The sequence below is a fragment of the Drosophila hydei genome, unplaced genomic scaffold (assembly GCF_003285905.1).
Source record: "Drosophila hydei strain 15085-1641.00,03,60 unplaced genomic scaffold, DhydRS2 tig00008140-arrow-arrow-pilon, whole genome shotgun sequence".
In the NCBI taxonomy this organism is placed as follows: domain Eukaryota; kingdom Metazoa; phylum Arthropoda; class Insecta; order Diptera; family Drosophilidae; genus Drosophila; species Drosophila hydei.
The window spans coordinates 726,185-742,012 of NW_022045848.1; the positions used below are offsets into that span (position 1 = coordinate 726,185).

A 15,828-nucleotide genomic window follows, 5' to 3' on the forward strand; every position below is an offset into this window, starting at 1 on the left:
TTTTCAAAATACCCATTACTGCATCTCCAATAAGTACAGGGTATGATGGAAAAGAAACTTAGCAAACAGTTTGAGCAATTGAAAGGGTCTGCAGCGAGACAGTTGAGATAGAGGACAGACAGTGCTGCTGTTGCGACTGCTGGAACGAGGACACGTTCGACCGGGCCAGATTTATGGGTATATTGGTGGCAGGCACACTGTAATAGAGCCATGCAACACGAAGCAAAGGCTGCAGCAGGAAGTGGCTTTGCGTCCAGCTGATTGATTATGAGGCAGAGGCATTTGAAGGCATTCGTTTTGCCTGACAACTTTAATTAAAACAATTTTTTGGTTACCTTTGCAGCTGCTCTGCCACAACAACAACAACAGCAGTTACTATAGTCGTGCGGACATCTGCAACATCAGCGTTTGGCCCAGCGACATGAGCAATGGGAATTCCAGTCCAACTGCCCAGCAGAATGGAGTCAATCGTCTGCCGCCTCGCTCGCCCGCCAAGTCGGCCAAATCCAGCAAATCGCAGGCGAGCAGCAGCAATGCGACTATGTCACCAACTAAGGTAAGTCTGCATCTCTTTCTCCCATTCCTTGCGTCTCCCTCTGCACTTGTCACTGCTGTAAAACTGTGTAAAGGAAGCGGAAGCATTTCCTGTGCTTCGTTTGTGTCCAGTCACTGCTGGAGGAATGTCTTCTAGTTAGCTTTCTCTGAGTCGCACGCTGACCAAATCTATTTATATTCATATTAATTTAAACACAGTGAAAAATTAGAGCAGCAAGATCTTCTAGAGAAAGATCTTCTATAGATCATAAATTCCTCTACGCCCATAAAGAGTCTTGTAGTCTCTCTCAGTGCACACTTTCCCAAACACTACTTCCTCTACAATCTATACCATTATCGTTTTCTAGCAACAAGTCCCATCTATTTTCGCTCAGTGTACACAACTGTGTAAAGTTTTCCCTTTCATTAAGTTGTTTGGAAACTCTCCTTGAGCCAACCTCCTCTTTCATCTATATCTCTTTGCCTGCAACATAAAATTCTCATCTGCTAACTTCCATTCAGTTTCTCTCAGTGTAGGCTGCCCACAACAACTGAGCAGTGTTTTCCCTTTCATCGACGCAATATTGAAGAGAAATATAAATGCACGGTACTTTGCAATTTGTCATCTTGTTGTGGCAGCCAGCGCCGTGGCGAGTCGGAGACATTGCGTGTCGCACGTTCGCACAACCGTGACCATGATCGCTAGCGAGCCTGCAGGGAGAGGGAGAGGGAGAGCTGGGCCTCTGCTGTGCCATTATACACATAACGGTTCGACGGCTACTCTTTGTTGTTGTTGTTGAGATGGGCTCTCATGGTTTCAGTTTCGCTTGAAATGCACACGAGCAGCGACTTGGATCGATTCAATCGATAAAGTTGAACCACTTTGTTGGTGGTCCGGTGGTCCAGTGGTGCGTGTGTTTGAATTCGCCTCAAATTTCTCTAAGCTCTTTTTGTGGCTTTTTCGTGTCAATTTGCTGGTAAACATGTCCCGCAAACATGTCCAATGACAAGTTGCCACGCTGTAATGGGCTGTAAACGATCATCTTTGTAATTCGAGAGATCATCAAAGTTATTTGTGAAAATCAGCGGGTGGAAATCAAAAGGCAAGTGTTTGGCAAAATGAAAGCAAAGTGGAAAATGGCTCGGAAATAGTTGCCAATTTGGCAAAAACAATCTGTTACAAAAAATGCTGTTGATTGTGGAGATATATTGTAGAAATAGTAGCAAATATATGTCTTCTGAATGGGTATAGAAATGGCCATAGGAATTTAAGAGCATAAGGAAGAAGTCATCGGGATTGCTCTTGTTCCTTAATACATTATTAGTTTCTTTATAATTTTGATTCCCTTCCTTTCTTTTATGTCTGGAAACACATTTCACAAATCTCTAACAAGTCTTATCAGATGTACCTTGACAAAAAGAAAATCTTTGAGTTCCCACTTGAAGACCATTAAAAATGAACTCTTGTTGCTAAAAATCATAATTGAGGAAACTGAAGACTTTTTTTTTAATTTAATGATGCTCAATCAATTTTTATTTTTATTAATAAAATTTGCAATCATAGCTGACACAGCATTACTGTTATATTCCACGATGGTCTTCACATCCGCTACGAAGCTCTTTAGAATTTTATAGATCTGTTTCTACTGTCTCTAAGAGTGAACTTCGACTTCTGAAAATGCTTGAAGCAATACTCCGTGAACGCCTCTGTTTACGCTTCTCATAACGTCATGGGAGCTTCACGCATTTACATCGTAAAGCAAGCCCTCCATAAACGCCTCTCTTTGCGCTTTTCATAATGTCAGGCCTGCACACTAACTGCTCTTTGGCTGTTATTGAAGCAATTATTAACTGGCTGGACATAGGCAAATGTCTGCTTGTTGCTGTTGCGGCTGCTCAACTCTCACTTTTATTTGGCCAGACAGACGAGCATCAGCAACATGTTGCTCGTGTCCGTGTGTGTGTATGTGTGTCTGATTTGCATTTGTCGCTGACAACTCGATTGCAACGGCAGAGCTCTACTCAGTCGTAGCTCCAATCAGAGCTCTATCGCACGCACCGTTTTCACTGTCCCTCAGGCAGTTTCGGCTCCAGAGTTTCCTCTCCTGTTGCGTGCGTTGATTTATTGCGAGTGAAATTTGCGTCGCTTTGATTAATATTGAATACAACAATCAGTCGTTCGACCTGTAAAGACGTGAATTCGAACAGCCTTCGCTTAAGCTCTACTGCTGCAGAGTTCTAAAAATAGAACTTTGCGGTGCATTCTTCAACGCAACAGCAACAAAAACCGCACACGCAGCGTTTTCTTATCGCTTGCTTCCGCGTAACTCAATTGCTTTAATTGCAATTTACGAAATTTCGTCGCTTGGCGCGAGTGCGCCTGCACTCAAAAGCACAATCCGCGATGACATCTAATGTCAATGACCTCGCTACACCTGTAAAGGTAAATGCAGAAATGCAAGCCCAGCTTAACGTTGTGATGGCAAATAGGCAAGCCTCCATCATGCCAATAAACTCAAAAATAGATATCGCCTCCGTGCAAGGCATCACTAACAACAAAAACACGAAACGTAAACAGCCAAATTCACCAAAAACCATCAAGAAAAGGCTCATCTTCGACGAACCAAGCACCAGCAATGCAGCATTAATATCAGAAAATCGATTTTCACTGCTCGTAGAAGAAGATGAAGACTACAGCGAATCACCTGTAGCTCCAGAAGCCCCAGTATTGACCGACCAGCAAACTACACCGAAACCTCGTCCGCCCCCCATATGGTGTCCAAACATCAAGTCTGTGGCCCTACTTCAACAGATAATAGATAAAGTAATTGATGCTAAATCATACGTAATTAAGCCAAAGAAGAATAACATAGGTGTATTAACCCAATGCAGTGAGGACTATCGCAGAGTTATAGACCACTTTACTAAGCTGGAATTGGAGTTCCACTGCTACCAGCTTAAGGAGGACAAACCATATAGAGTCGTGTTCAAAGGGCTTCACTCCAGCACTGATACAACACTAATTAAAAAGGAATTGGAAACCAAAGGCCACACAATTACAAATGTGCACAACCCACTGAGCCGTATGGACAAAACACCGCTAAATATATTTTTTGTTGACGTGGCTCAGGCCCCCAACAACAAAGAAATTTTGGACACTCGAGTTGTCTGCAGGCAACGCTGCACAGTGGAACTGCCAAGAAGATACAACGACCTGACACAATGCCATCGCTGTCAAGAATTTGGACACACACAACGCTACTGCCACAAAGCTCCCAGATGTGTGCGTTGCGCCGGGAAACACGCATCCAAAGACTGCACCCGCGAAAAGGACCAGGCACCAACTTGTGTGCACTGTGAGTTACAGCACCCAGCCAACTATAAGGGCTGCCAAGTATACAAGCGGTTGCGCAAATTGCAATCCCCAGCACAAAAAAGGAGTCCCACACAAACACCGTCTACGGGTCCGAGTACTGCTTCCGAAATTACAAGGCCCCGGAGCATTACCCAAGCCACGAGCTTTGCAACGCCTATTAGTGGTGTTTCTTACGCACAGGCCGCTAGAGGTGGACCGTCAAATAAGAATACCACAAGTGACACTTTGTTCACTGAAATGCTTCAGCAACAACAACGTCAGTTTGACGCAATTAATGCCGAGCTCAAAGCGATGCGAGAAGTACAATCCCAACAAGCAACCATGCTAAACAGTTTAATGGCCATCATAACCAAGCTTGCCTACAAATAATGGCTTTACGTGTGGGTATCTGGAACGCCAATGGCCTGAGAAACAAGACTCAGGAACTGGCTGCGTTTCTCTCACAAGAAAACATAGATATAATGTTAATAACAGAAACTCATGAGTGCCCCACTACACAAATTTTCGGATACGAACACTATCAGGCTCATGGTGAAGGAGCAAACTGCTTTGGTGGATCCTCAATCCTCATACGAGCAACAATACCGCATACACCTTTACTGCCAATTTGCAACGCAACAATGCAGGTCTCAGCCATCACCCTGCCTACGTCTATTGGAGCGATCGAAGTTGCGTCAATTTATCTTCCGCCAAACACTGGTCTGTGTGATCATCACATGGAACAGGTTCTAGGCCAAAGGTTGAATAAGACCCTCATCGGCGGCGACTGGAATGGATGGCACCCATTTTGGGGAAGCAATAGTGCGAATCGTCGCGGAGAAGTCATATTTGAGGCGATTCAAAACTTACAATTCAGCATATTGGCGACTGGAGCCCCCACCCGTTACCCAATTAATGGACACAGGCCCTCGGCAATCGACTTCGCTGTCTACAAAGGCATCTGTGACCGGCAATTGACCATTGAAGAATCCTTGGACCTATCCTCTGACCACCTGCCACTAATAGTCACAATCCACGCGCAGCCACAGCCCTTGCCCATTAGGAAACAACTACTGCCAGCAGGATCAGATTTAGGAGTCTTTAGGCGCGAGCTCCATTACTCTTTGCACATAGAAATGGAACTTAACACTCCTGAAGACGTGGACTACGCAGCAAACAAACTGCAGGAAGAAATAGTCAAAGCTGCGCACCAAGCCGCCCCACCATCTTGCCAAACAAGACAACAGTCTCCGTACAACATCCCCCTCACCTTGGAGGCCCAACACCTACTAATACACAAAAGATGGGCCAGGAGACGCTGGTTAAGATTACGCACGCCTGATGCCAAATCCATGTACAACGAAGCCACGAGGCATCTTAAAGCTGCTCTCGCCCTGCTTCAAAAGAGGTGTATCAGCGATGCGCTGGTACGAGCTGAATCGCCCACTGACGCAGAGTTTCAATTATGGAAATTTACAAGAAAGCTCAAACGGCAGCCAATACGTCGTCATCCCATTCGGAGCATTTCTGGTTCCTGGCACATTGGAGACGAAGCTCAAGCTGAGGCTTTTGCAAACCACCTTCAAGACCAATTCACGCCGGTGATTACCGCAGAGGCCTCAGAAATCGAAGCAACAGAAGACATCGTTCTCTCGCCCCTCCCAGCTGAAGACCAGATAACTGGATGTACAAAAGAAGAGGTTCTTGAACACATCAGAAGAGTGAAGGCAAAAAAATCCCCTGGATATGATCTAATAAACGGCAGAGTCCTTAGAGCACTGCCTGACTCCACCATAGACTACATAACTATGGTGTACAACGCCATGCTCCGCATCCGGCACTTTCCAGCCTGCTGGAAGCGCGCCGTGATTGTGATGATTCCTAAGCCTGGCAAACCCGTGGGAGAAATTGAGTCGTACAGACCAATTAGCCTGTTGCCAGTACTCTCCAAAATATTCGAAAGAATATTTCTGGAACGAGTACTGACACATCTGGGACGCCAGGAGGCCATTCCAAACCATCAGTTTGGCTTCAGGAGACAGCATGGAACACCGGAACAGGTTCACAGAGTTGTGCACCATATCCTTGGAGCCTTTGAAGAAAAGATGTACTGCTCTGCCGTCTTTTTAGACATCAAACAGGCGTTTGATCGAGTTTGGCACCTGGGACTGCTGCAGAAAGTGAGGACCACCCTTCCAGCCCCATTTTTCGCGTTGCTATCCTCATACCTTATTGGAAGAACCTTCCAAGTGTCAAGGGGGCAAGCAGTATCCTTGACTAGACCAATTATGGCTGGAGTACCACAGGGTAGTGTTCTAGGCCCAACACTTTATACTTTATTCACAGGAGATATGCCAACTCCCGAGCCAAATATAGGAAGTACAGATGCAGTACTCATAGCGACCTATGCAGATGACACCGCCATCTTATCACGTCACGTATCTGCGCAAGAAGCTTCAGACTCACTACAAAAATATCTGGACTCTTTCGGACGCTGGGCAAAACGGTGGTGTATCACCATTAATGCACAAAAGTCTGTACATACTACCTTCGCCACTAGAAGAGGAGATTGCCCAAGCGTTGCATTGGGGCCCACTATTCCCAAAGCCTCAAAAGTAAAGTACCTTGGTATCACTCTTGACAGAAGGCTGACTTTTAAAGCGCACATAAGTCAAGTAACCTCAAAATGCAAAAGCAAGCTAAAAACCCTCGACTGGATGCTGAGAGCTTCAAGCAAGTTGTCTTACAGCAGCAAGGCCGCCATCTACAAGGCAATAGTTGTCCCAACCTTCGTATATGGTATCTCCCTATGGGGCTCCTCGGCGAAGACTACAAGGAACAAAATTCAGACCCTGCAGAATAAAGCACTACGCAGATGGACTGGAGCCAGCTGGTTTGTAAGAAACTCAGTCTTACATAGGGATTTAGCAATTCCCACAGTTGCTGAACTCATTGGGCGACACAGTTCAAGATACGCGGACAGACTTGCAGCGCATCCTAACCATCTCGCAAGCAACCTGGCTATAAACAACAATAGGCGAAGACTGAAGAGATCGCATCCTCTAGACAATATTAGAACTAATTAAGATAGTAGCTACAAGTGCAGAATAATTGGCATATCTGCCCTCCCATTAGTTAAGGTTTAGAGCTAAATGCGCTATAGAGTCTAAGACAATAAGCTGCAACAAAATAAAGAAATAAAAAAAAAAAAAAAAAAAAAAAAAAAAAAAAAAAAAAAAAAATATTGACAAATTTCGCAAGTTGAGATTTATTCATATATAAATGGATGTATATACATATATATATATATTTGTTTAATTTATGCGCGATAAGCAATCGAGCTAGCAGCTCTGATAAAGCGTAACATTAATGACGTACACTGCGCCAAAATCGAATCGGATCGAATCGAACTAATCTAATCTTATCAGGGCACAACTCGACTCGAATTGAGTTGTTAACAAAAATTAAAAGAAAGCAAAATAAATATTCGGAAATTTGAGCAAATAAAAGCCACGCAATTATCGATGACAAACGCTGATCGATGACTTTGCGGCGATAGTTTTTTTTTGCCAGCTTTTTTATCTAATCGCTGGCACTGTGCAAAAATCATTATCAGCTAAATTAGCGCTGCTCAGTTTTTGCCAGGCAAAACTTTCAGTACGTTTCGCATAGTCATCGACGCTGGTTGTGCTACAGATACAGATACAGATACAAATACGGTTACAAATACATTTGCATCGATACACTGTTACAAAAAGATACAAACAATAGAAAGCCACAAAGCAGCTTGAGCTGAGCTACAATTGCTATTGCTATTGTTATTGTTATTGTTATTGCTATTGTTGTTAACTTGTTGTCTGATTTTTTGCGTAATTTGCATTTCGAGTTGTGTTTTTTGTGTGTAATTAAGTGCGCTCAGTGCTTGTCAAACTGCGCGATTAAATTTCGCGATTTGCGAGCTGCGTGCCGCAGTGCAATTAAATTGGCCAAACGACGATTGTCAAGGCTGCCAAAATAAAGTGAAAAAAATACTTTAAGCTTGAGCTGTCTGCAGACATTTCAACAGTTTTTCAGCCACTGTGTTGGCCTAAGCCGTGCTAGAGATGGCAGCGTGAGCAACAGAAGCTGCCCGCAAGTAAATTGTGAGTACTCTAACTGCTCTAGTAAGTTATGCTCTAGTAAACTATCGTATAAATCAACTGCTTTGCAAAGGAGACCTTAACAAAATTAGCTTAAACATAATTTGTATTATTCTATTATTACACTACACTGATCTCATATATCAAAATGTATCGCATAACTATCGTATCTGCATAAAATCTATCTAAATTTGAACTAAGAACTTGTTAGAACTGGTGAGAGACAGAAGCATTACAGCAACTATCGTTTAACTATAGCCCCATTTGCCAGCTTTGGTTGCCAGTGAGCAAAGTTTCCAGTTTGCTTCGCTTAATTGGCCAATGGCTAAGCAAAAAGCCAAACTCCATATAATTGCCTTTAATTATCGCAAACGCCCAATCGCAAAGGCCTTTCAATTGTTGCTGTTGTTGTTGGTTTTTAGTGGCACTTGCAGCAGCTGCAACTTCGTAAAACGTTGAACATTTGCACATTTGGGGAAAATTGTTTCCGTTTGCGCGCAGTTTGACAGGCGCAGTGCTGCTCAAACTGCTTGGAGTGGCCTGTCCACAGGAAACTGTTAATTAAATTAAGCCAAAGATTAGCAATAAAGTTGAAGCGTGTGTTCAACACAGACACAGACACGGACACAGCCAACAGACGCTTGACTTTCTGCCAGAGAGTGTGATACATAAAACCGCAGATAAACTTGTCAACTATGTAGATAAAATATATATATAAAGCTATCTATACCAAGTCAAATTCGGTCTGGAACTCGAACTGAGTCACATTTTGCCAGCTGAAAGCCAACCTACTAAAATCCACCTTGGAATTGTTCAATTGTGCAACAAACACACACACACTCAAACAATTTGCAATTAAACATTTATTTTTAATGCCTCTTTGTAAAAAAGGTTAACGCAAACGTTTGCCTTTGTTTGTGCTTTTGTTTTTCGAGTTAGTTGGGCAACAGCAAAATATAACTGAAAAGCACACAACAATGTTCAAACATTATCAACGCTTCGCTGAGTTTGTCTATTTTTGTCTTGCAAAGTTCTAATTGGTTGAACAATCAAATAGATTTTGACAAATTTACATTTGGAATTTGTTTACTAAAAGTTTTTGGTGTGTTGAAGGGTAAACATTTCAAAGCAACATCTGTTATCGATCTTTAGCTTTCATAGCTTCGCTCTTTATGGGAGGCTTTTCTCATAAACTCAACTTTATATCATATAAACCAAATACGTGTGCTTAGCTTAAAATTTAACTGAAAGTTGTTCTAGTCTTAATTTAGCGATTTATCGATAGAACTCTATAGATTTCGATAATAAATTATTTGTTTATAGTTGATTTTTGTTATGAGTTTGATTGAATTTTATGTAAACCAAAGGCTAATTTGCAAAGCGTAAAACTTGGCCTAAAATATGTAAAATTACTTATCGAAGTATCGATAGTTGATTTATTTAATTTTCTATAAACTTTTTTTTTACGACTCTAATTACATTTCACACAAATCAAAGACCTTTCAACTCATTTTAAAACAGTTTTAGATATCAGTTTTAAATTTCAGCATTTAAAACTAATTTCTTGTGCAATTCTTGTTATCGATGTATAAAATCGATAAGTTTTAAAAGCAAAAATAATTGATAGAAATATTCAAATCGAAATATCTCTTATGTTTGGCTAGTAGTCAAGGCTAGGGTATTTGATATGACATCAGTTTTGGCTGCAATTACAATTTGGCAAGGCCTTGAGCAATATTTTTGCTTGATTCCCTTAATTGAGGCACAAGACAAAACAGCAACAGCAAGCAGATAAGAAAGTTAAAAAGAAAAGAAAATGCAAATAGAAATGGAAGATAAGAAATGATATAGTGAGTGAGTGTTTTGTGAATACATATGACTGTACAAACGAATGCCATGAATAACACTAATGAATGGCAATAGAAAAGTGAACTGAGAGAGCTACAGGCCAGACCATTGAAACTTTCTGCTGCAATTCGGAGAACTCGCTGATAAGGCAACAACCTCACAATCTAGCTCACGCTCTCCCAGCTCCCTCTCCCATCTCTCTTCCTTCCTCTCTCTCTCTCTGTCATACAGCTCGTCAAGCTGCTAGCTGCACTTCCTCATACGCCCTCAATTTACACTCAATTGTTTCTTTCACTCTACAATTCGCTATGCTCATTAACTAACTCTCTCTCTCTCCCTCTTACTCTCTCTTGTTTAGGGCAAGGTCTCGCATGATTCAATCAAGCAGCTTGTGCTCGAAGCGGAGCATTTGGTGCGCGACGCTCAGGAGTCATCGTTGAAGACGCCAACGAAGCAGAAACATTCCATCATCAAAATCTCGTCGACGGTCAAGAAACGTGAACTCCAAATGCCCGGACCCATTAAGCAGCGCGTTGAGGTAAGTCAATGGCACAGCACAGCCAGAAACGAACTCATCTAATCTCCACTGAAATTGTTTCTAGGAGTGGCTGGAACATCAGCCGTCTACACCACAGCTGCTCACTCGCAGTCATCTCGAGGTGCCCAGCAAGCCGGATGACTGCGAAGCTTCGGGCGAGGCAAGTGAAACGGATTCCATGCCACAGACAAATCTTGCTTGCGGCGCCAACTCGGACTCCTCGGAGGGCTTCACCGACTCCATTGCCACCTGCATGCAGACGAGCACCAATTCGTATGGCAATTCGACGGAACGCATAGGCGGCTCTGCTGAGCCCATTCATCAGCCAGCCACGCCGCTTGGCTTTGGCAGCAGCAATCAGAGTTTGAATGTGAAGATCGTAAAGCGCACGCAGACGCGTCGCAAGTCGGAGCGTCCATGGAGCGTCTCCTGCCTGTCGCAGCTGACCACCGATGCCGCCCAGCTGACCACAGCGATTGCAGCTGCTGGTCAGAGCTCGCCAGGCACGGGTCTGGCCAGTCATTCGATCAGCGAGAGCGCCTTGGACTCGCTGTCGCCAGGTCCACGAGCACGCGCTGCCTCCTCCTCGGGCACGGGCAGTAACGCAGCCAGGAAGGCGGATAGCAAGGGTTCGCTGCGTCGCCGCAGAGCACGCAAGAAGCGCATGTCCGCCGCCTCGGCAGGCAAGAAGTCAGACTCCGGGTCGGAGACCCACGGCGATCTGACCCAAACGCTGATGAAATCTTGCGAATCGATGTCCTCGCAGCAGCTGCAGGAGTTCACGAATGCATTGCTGAGCATACAGAAGGTCAGTCCCAGCAAGGACGAAGCCACACCCGAGGCCGACTCCGAGTCACAGCTCATGGTGCCCAAATTCCGTGTCGGCTCCTTCACCACAGCGGCTCTGAGGGCCAGCGAGATACGCCTGGGTGCACTCGCAGCGCTCTCCAACTACATGCACGAGGATGAGCAGCAAGCAGGTGAGTGCGGTCGAAGGGTGTGAACGAATAGTCAGTTATCTCCTATACTCGAATCCGTCGGAATACTATTGAAGCGAAGTGAGTGCCCACTTCCTTGTTGATATGTGATATATAATCATGATATCATGCAGCTTGGACTTATCGCAGTTATAGGGTGTATTAAAATTATTGCATGAGATGCGTCACGTATTACAGCTGATGTGAGGAGACTTATATAGAAATTTGACTCTATGAGTAGAGACCATTTTACCTAATATTTGGGCATATCTCAATTTAATTGATATTACGGACTACCCAAGTCTGACAGAAACATAAACCATATCAAATCGGAATATTAATCTATGCCAAATTCTCTGTCTCTGATGGTATTTTAAACTTATTTTCTATTTATTGAAAGTGATTATAAATATATTTAGCATGGTAAAAGATAAGATACTATTCACTATCTGAAGTGACAGGCCGAAAACTTGGAAACGTCAGATTGTTTAAGGAAATAAATACGTTTCATATAATAATAATTTTTTTTAGCTTATCAAAAAGAAATAGTTATAAATAATATATGAAATAAGAGTATCTGAATGAAAATGAGAGTCCTATCTAAGTCTTATATCTTGAGAACTTTTTAAGGCGCAGCTCAAAAAATTTGAAGATAAAAGAAACTAGAAAGCTAAAAAACTATAAATTTATTTAGTTAAATAAAATTTCACATAGCTACATGCATAATCTTTCAGATAGTGTTCATAAATGATCGGAATATAGTTTCCACTTAGACAAATTCACTTGCAAAAGCGGAAAAACGGTGATCACAAAGTTATGTTGGCAAAGCAACGTTTCATATCGACCTTCGGTAACAGAATAGATTCTATTTAAAAGCCAGACATGCTGTCTATCATATGAGGCACATACGAGGGGTGTTCAAAAAGTATCAAAAAGTATATTTTGTGCTTTTCACGAAATTATTTAGTCATGACGAGTATCTATTACGTCCGCTTCAAAGTAATCGCCAACAGATAGTATACATTTGGGCCAACGTCCTCGATCCTCCTCAATCGTTCTTCTCTTCAGTTTCGGCAACAAGGAAAAGCCGCAGAGTGCCATGTCTGGGCAGTACGGGAAATCGATTATATCAAAAATCAAAATTCGCAATACTTTTTGAACACACCTCGTATGTTGCTGCATTACCATTCGAAGTCGTTTCAATAGCATTCGATGGCCGCACAAACAGCTCTTAAAATACTTTTCTGTCTATCTATTATATTCATTTCTCTTACGCAAGCACGCACGCTCGTACCCAGGCCAAAAGGTACCGCAAACTGCACCCAGAACCCCCTTATACACCCTATGAAATGTATTGCTAATAATGCTTATGTAAACGTGTTTATGTCCCCCAATAGAGCTGAGCACTGAGGAGCATCACAGCAGCATCTCGGAGACTGCCTGGGATAACTATCAAGAGAAATACAACTCGGAGAACTATTCGGAGGGCTTCGACTCGGATGCAGCGCGTCGTCTGTTGGAATTTGGCGATGACTATCGGTGAGTAGCCCCGATCTATTTATAGACTCTATATATACATATATCTCGTATATGATTTTGTCTTATAATTTTGATTTTGCTTTATATCTGCAGCAATTTCATTGACTCGCAGTCAGATTGCTGCAGTTCGCTGTCGGCAGCCAACAACTTGGATTCGTTTTCGCCTCCGCGCATGGACTCGCTGCAGCAGCACGAGCTGAAGGCGCTGCACATTACCCAGGAGACAATCAGCAGCAGCGTCGATCACGCGCGCCGTCAACGCGCACTCGAGCTGCAGTACGAGCGACGTCGCAAGACGCTCGAAGTGCGCCGCAAATCCTGTCAAGGTAGGCATACATAGAGGACATAACATTCAGCTCTAATACTATCCAATCTATTGCAGACATGGCCGATGCAGTTGGCTCACAGCAGGAGCAGCAGCAGCAGCAACGGCAGCTGCAGCATCATGCAACCACTGCAAATCTTTCCTCCTCGGCCACGGCGCTGATGACACCCAAGAACTCGTCGTCTGCCCAGCTGCCCGCACGCACCGAATCGGTGGGTCGTAAACTGGAATTCGGTGGTTCGATGAGCCACTCAGCTCAGTCGCTGCTGCGTCGCACCTCGGAGAGCGACACCTCGACCAGACGCCGTCGCACCGTGACAACCGATGAGCGCCGACGCTCCTCACGCAATCTGGAGAAGTCCATCAAGGCCATTCCGGCCACCTCCTCGTCGAGCGGCGATGATTCCGAGGATGGCGAGCAGGAGATGCGTTCGCTGTTGCAACAGAGCAAGGACAGGCTCGAGGATACACGCGCCCTCAAGATACGCTGTCACCTGCTAAGACCAGAAGATTATGTAAGTTGAACGTCGAGAAAGGCCAGAATGAGAGAGTGAATAATGGGGAGCGTAATGGAACTGAGGGGTATTAGAACTGGAAGATAATCAAATAGCAAAAAACAAAAGCTTTGAGTGAGACCCTTTTAAAATAAATTTATTTACCTTGAACAAGCTTTAATGAGCTTATTTTTGCTTATATTAGGAGAATGCTCAAGAGCTTATGCTTAATTATTAAAAAAATGACTAATTAACAGCTAAGAGAGTTTAGTGGGTTAAAATGTTAGTTAAAGAGTTACCTTAAGAGTTCTGTAGTAAATTCTATAAGATCATTTCAGTTAAGATTTTCGCTTTATGGAAGCTTTAATAAGATGCTGCACTTGAGCTGAGATAAAATCTAGTTAGAAATTAAGTTTAATGAATAAGAAAAGTATAAATAATATAACTTTAGAAGACCTTTCTGTTAAGCTTCTTTTGTTTTCTAGGATTAATCTAAAGTGAAGCAAATGTCATTAGTTCGCAGTTTGTTCATATTTGCAATGAGAGTTTTGAGTTTCTTGGATTTGCTTAGCTTCAATCAGCTTTAATTAATGCTTTTTCCTTCTTCTCTCTCTCCCGTCCAGAACGAGATAATAAACACTTGCCGTGACAACATACGCTGCTTGGAGGCTGTGCTGAGGGGTCCGCCTGGCACAGTGCTATCGACTCAGTGCGCCGGCCAGACAAAAGGTGAGTCCTTGCCGTCAGGCTGTCGGCTTATCGCAACTGTAACTGCAACTGCAACTGGACAACTAAATGCTGTTACTGCCGCTGCCGCTGCTGCTGCTGCCACGCCCATTGTCGAGTGCAAGTGTGCGCCCATAACGCGATTTGTGGCCCGATTGATTGACTTTGTATTGGACGTTGGCAATTTGCTGGAGCACTTCACGCTCTATCGATTTCTGGCGGGGACGCTGCGGACGCTCTATGCGCTGGTCAATCGGCCCATGGGGCGGCTGGAGCGTCTCTTTGCCGGCTTTCGTGGGCTGCTCTGAAAGCTAAAAGCTTTGAGCTTCCAGTTGCTCTAAAACCTGCTTTGTGCCTTATCAAACTTTTGCCAAGCGAATGAATTTTGTATTATTATTATTATTAATATTATTATTATTTTTTTTTACATTATTTTTTTGTAATTATTCTTTTGGAAAACTTTTGTTTTTGCATTTGACAAAACGCATTTTGCATCGATTTTAATTTGCATTTGTTTAATCTTATTTTAAAGTGAAAAAATATTTATTTTTGCATAATTTTTTGGCAAATAAAAATTAATCATTTTTATATGAAGAAAAAAGAAACACCAGTGCATTTCAAACTATTCTACTATACTTTATCTTACATCTAGAGTATTTATTTATAAATATTTAAATTTAATATTAATTTGGTGTTTTTGTTCCGTTTATGCTTGTGTTTTTGTCAAATGTTTAACCAAAATTAATTTTTAGTTTATTTTTTTTTATTATATTTACTAATTGTATTCGCATTGTCGCACAAATAGCGGTTTATGGGCCACGCACACTTGTACTCAAAATTAATTTAAGATATAAGACAGCCCTTTACAGTTGTGCAGCCATTGTGCTAAGCTAGACTGGCCTTAGCTGTGTGCATGCCTCTCAAACTGTCTCGCAATTTATATAGATATAGTTGTACATATAAATGAATGCTTAGTTTATCATAAATTTGCGCATTAAGATCAAAGGCTGCTTTGACCCTCAACAAGAGCAAATTTCGTTGCCAGCTGACGTCATTTTGCTTAGTTTATTGAAATTAATTTGTTGAAAAAATGCCAAGCAGCTCGTAAAACTGTAAAGCCAAAGAATTTATGTAGGTAATTAATAAGAAAGGGCGCTAGGTGGCGTGTTGAATGTGACGTTTTAAGCTCCGAGTGTGACTGTCGAACTGTAGCTCGTAGCTTATACAAATGTGTGCGTGTGTGTTTGGTTTTGTGGCCGTCACTTGCTATTGTTGTTGCTGCTATCATTGCGTATCATCTGCTTTTGAAAATGACGTCGTCGCTCTCTGCATACATATTGACGCATGCGCACG

At 42.8% G+C, this 15,828-nt stretch overlaps 1 protein-coding gene across 1 annotated transcript in view; it reads left to right on the forward strand.

Annotated features, from left to right (window-relative positions):
- Positions 1–15,828, forward strand: part of LOC111601126 — a 153,057-nt gene that overhangs the window by 127,219 nt on the left and 10,010 nt on the right. The window contains exons 11-17 of the mRNA XM_030225782.1: positions 344–556; positions 10,235–10,414; positions 10,479–11,394; positions 12,789–12,930; positions 13,024–13,256; positions 13,313–13,770; positions 14,373–14,478. Of these exons, the coding sequence (XP_030081642.1) occupies positions 344–556; positions 10,235–10,414; positions 10,479–11,394; positions 12,789–12,930; positions 13,024–13,256; positions 13,313–13,770; positions 14,373–14,478 (2,248 nt within the window). The remainder of the gene's footprint in view (positions 1–343; positions 557–10,234; positions 10,415–10,478; positions 11,395–12,788; positions 12,931–13,023; positions 13,257–13,312; positions 13,771–14,372; positions 14,479–15,828) is intronic.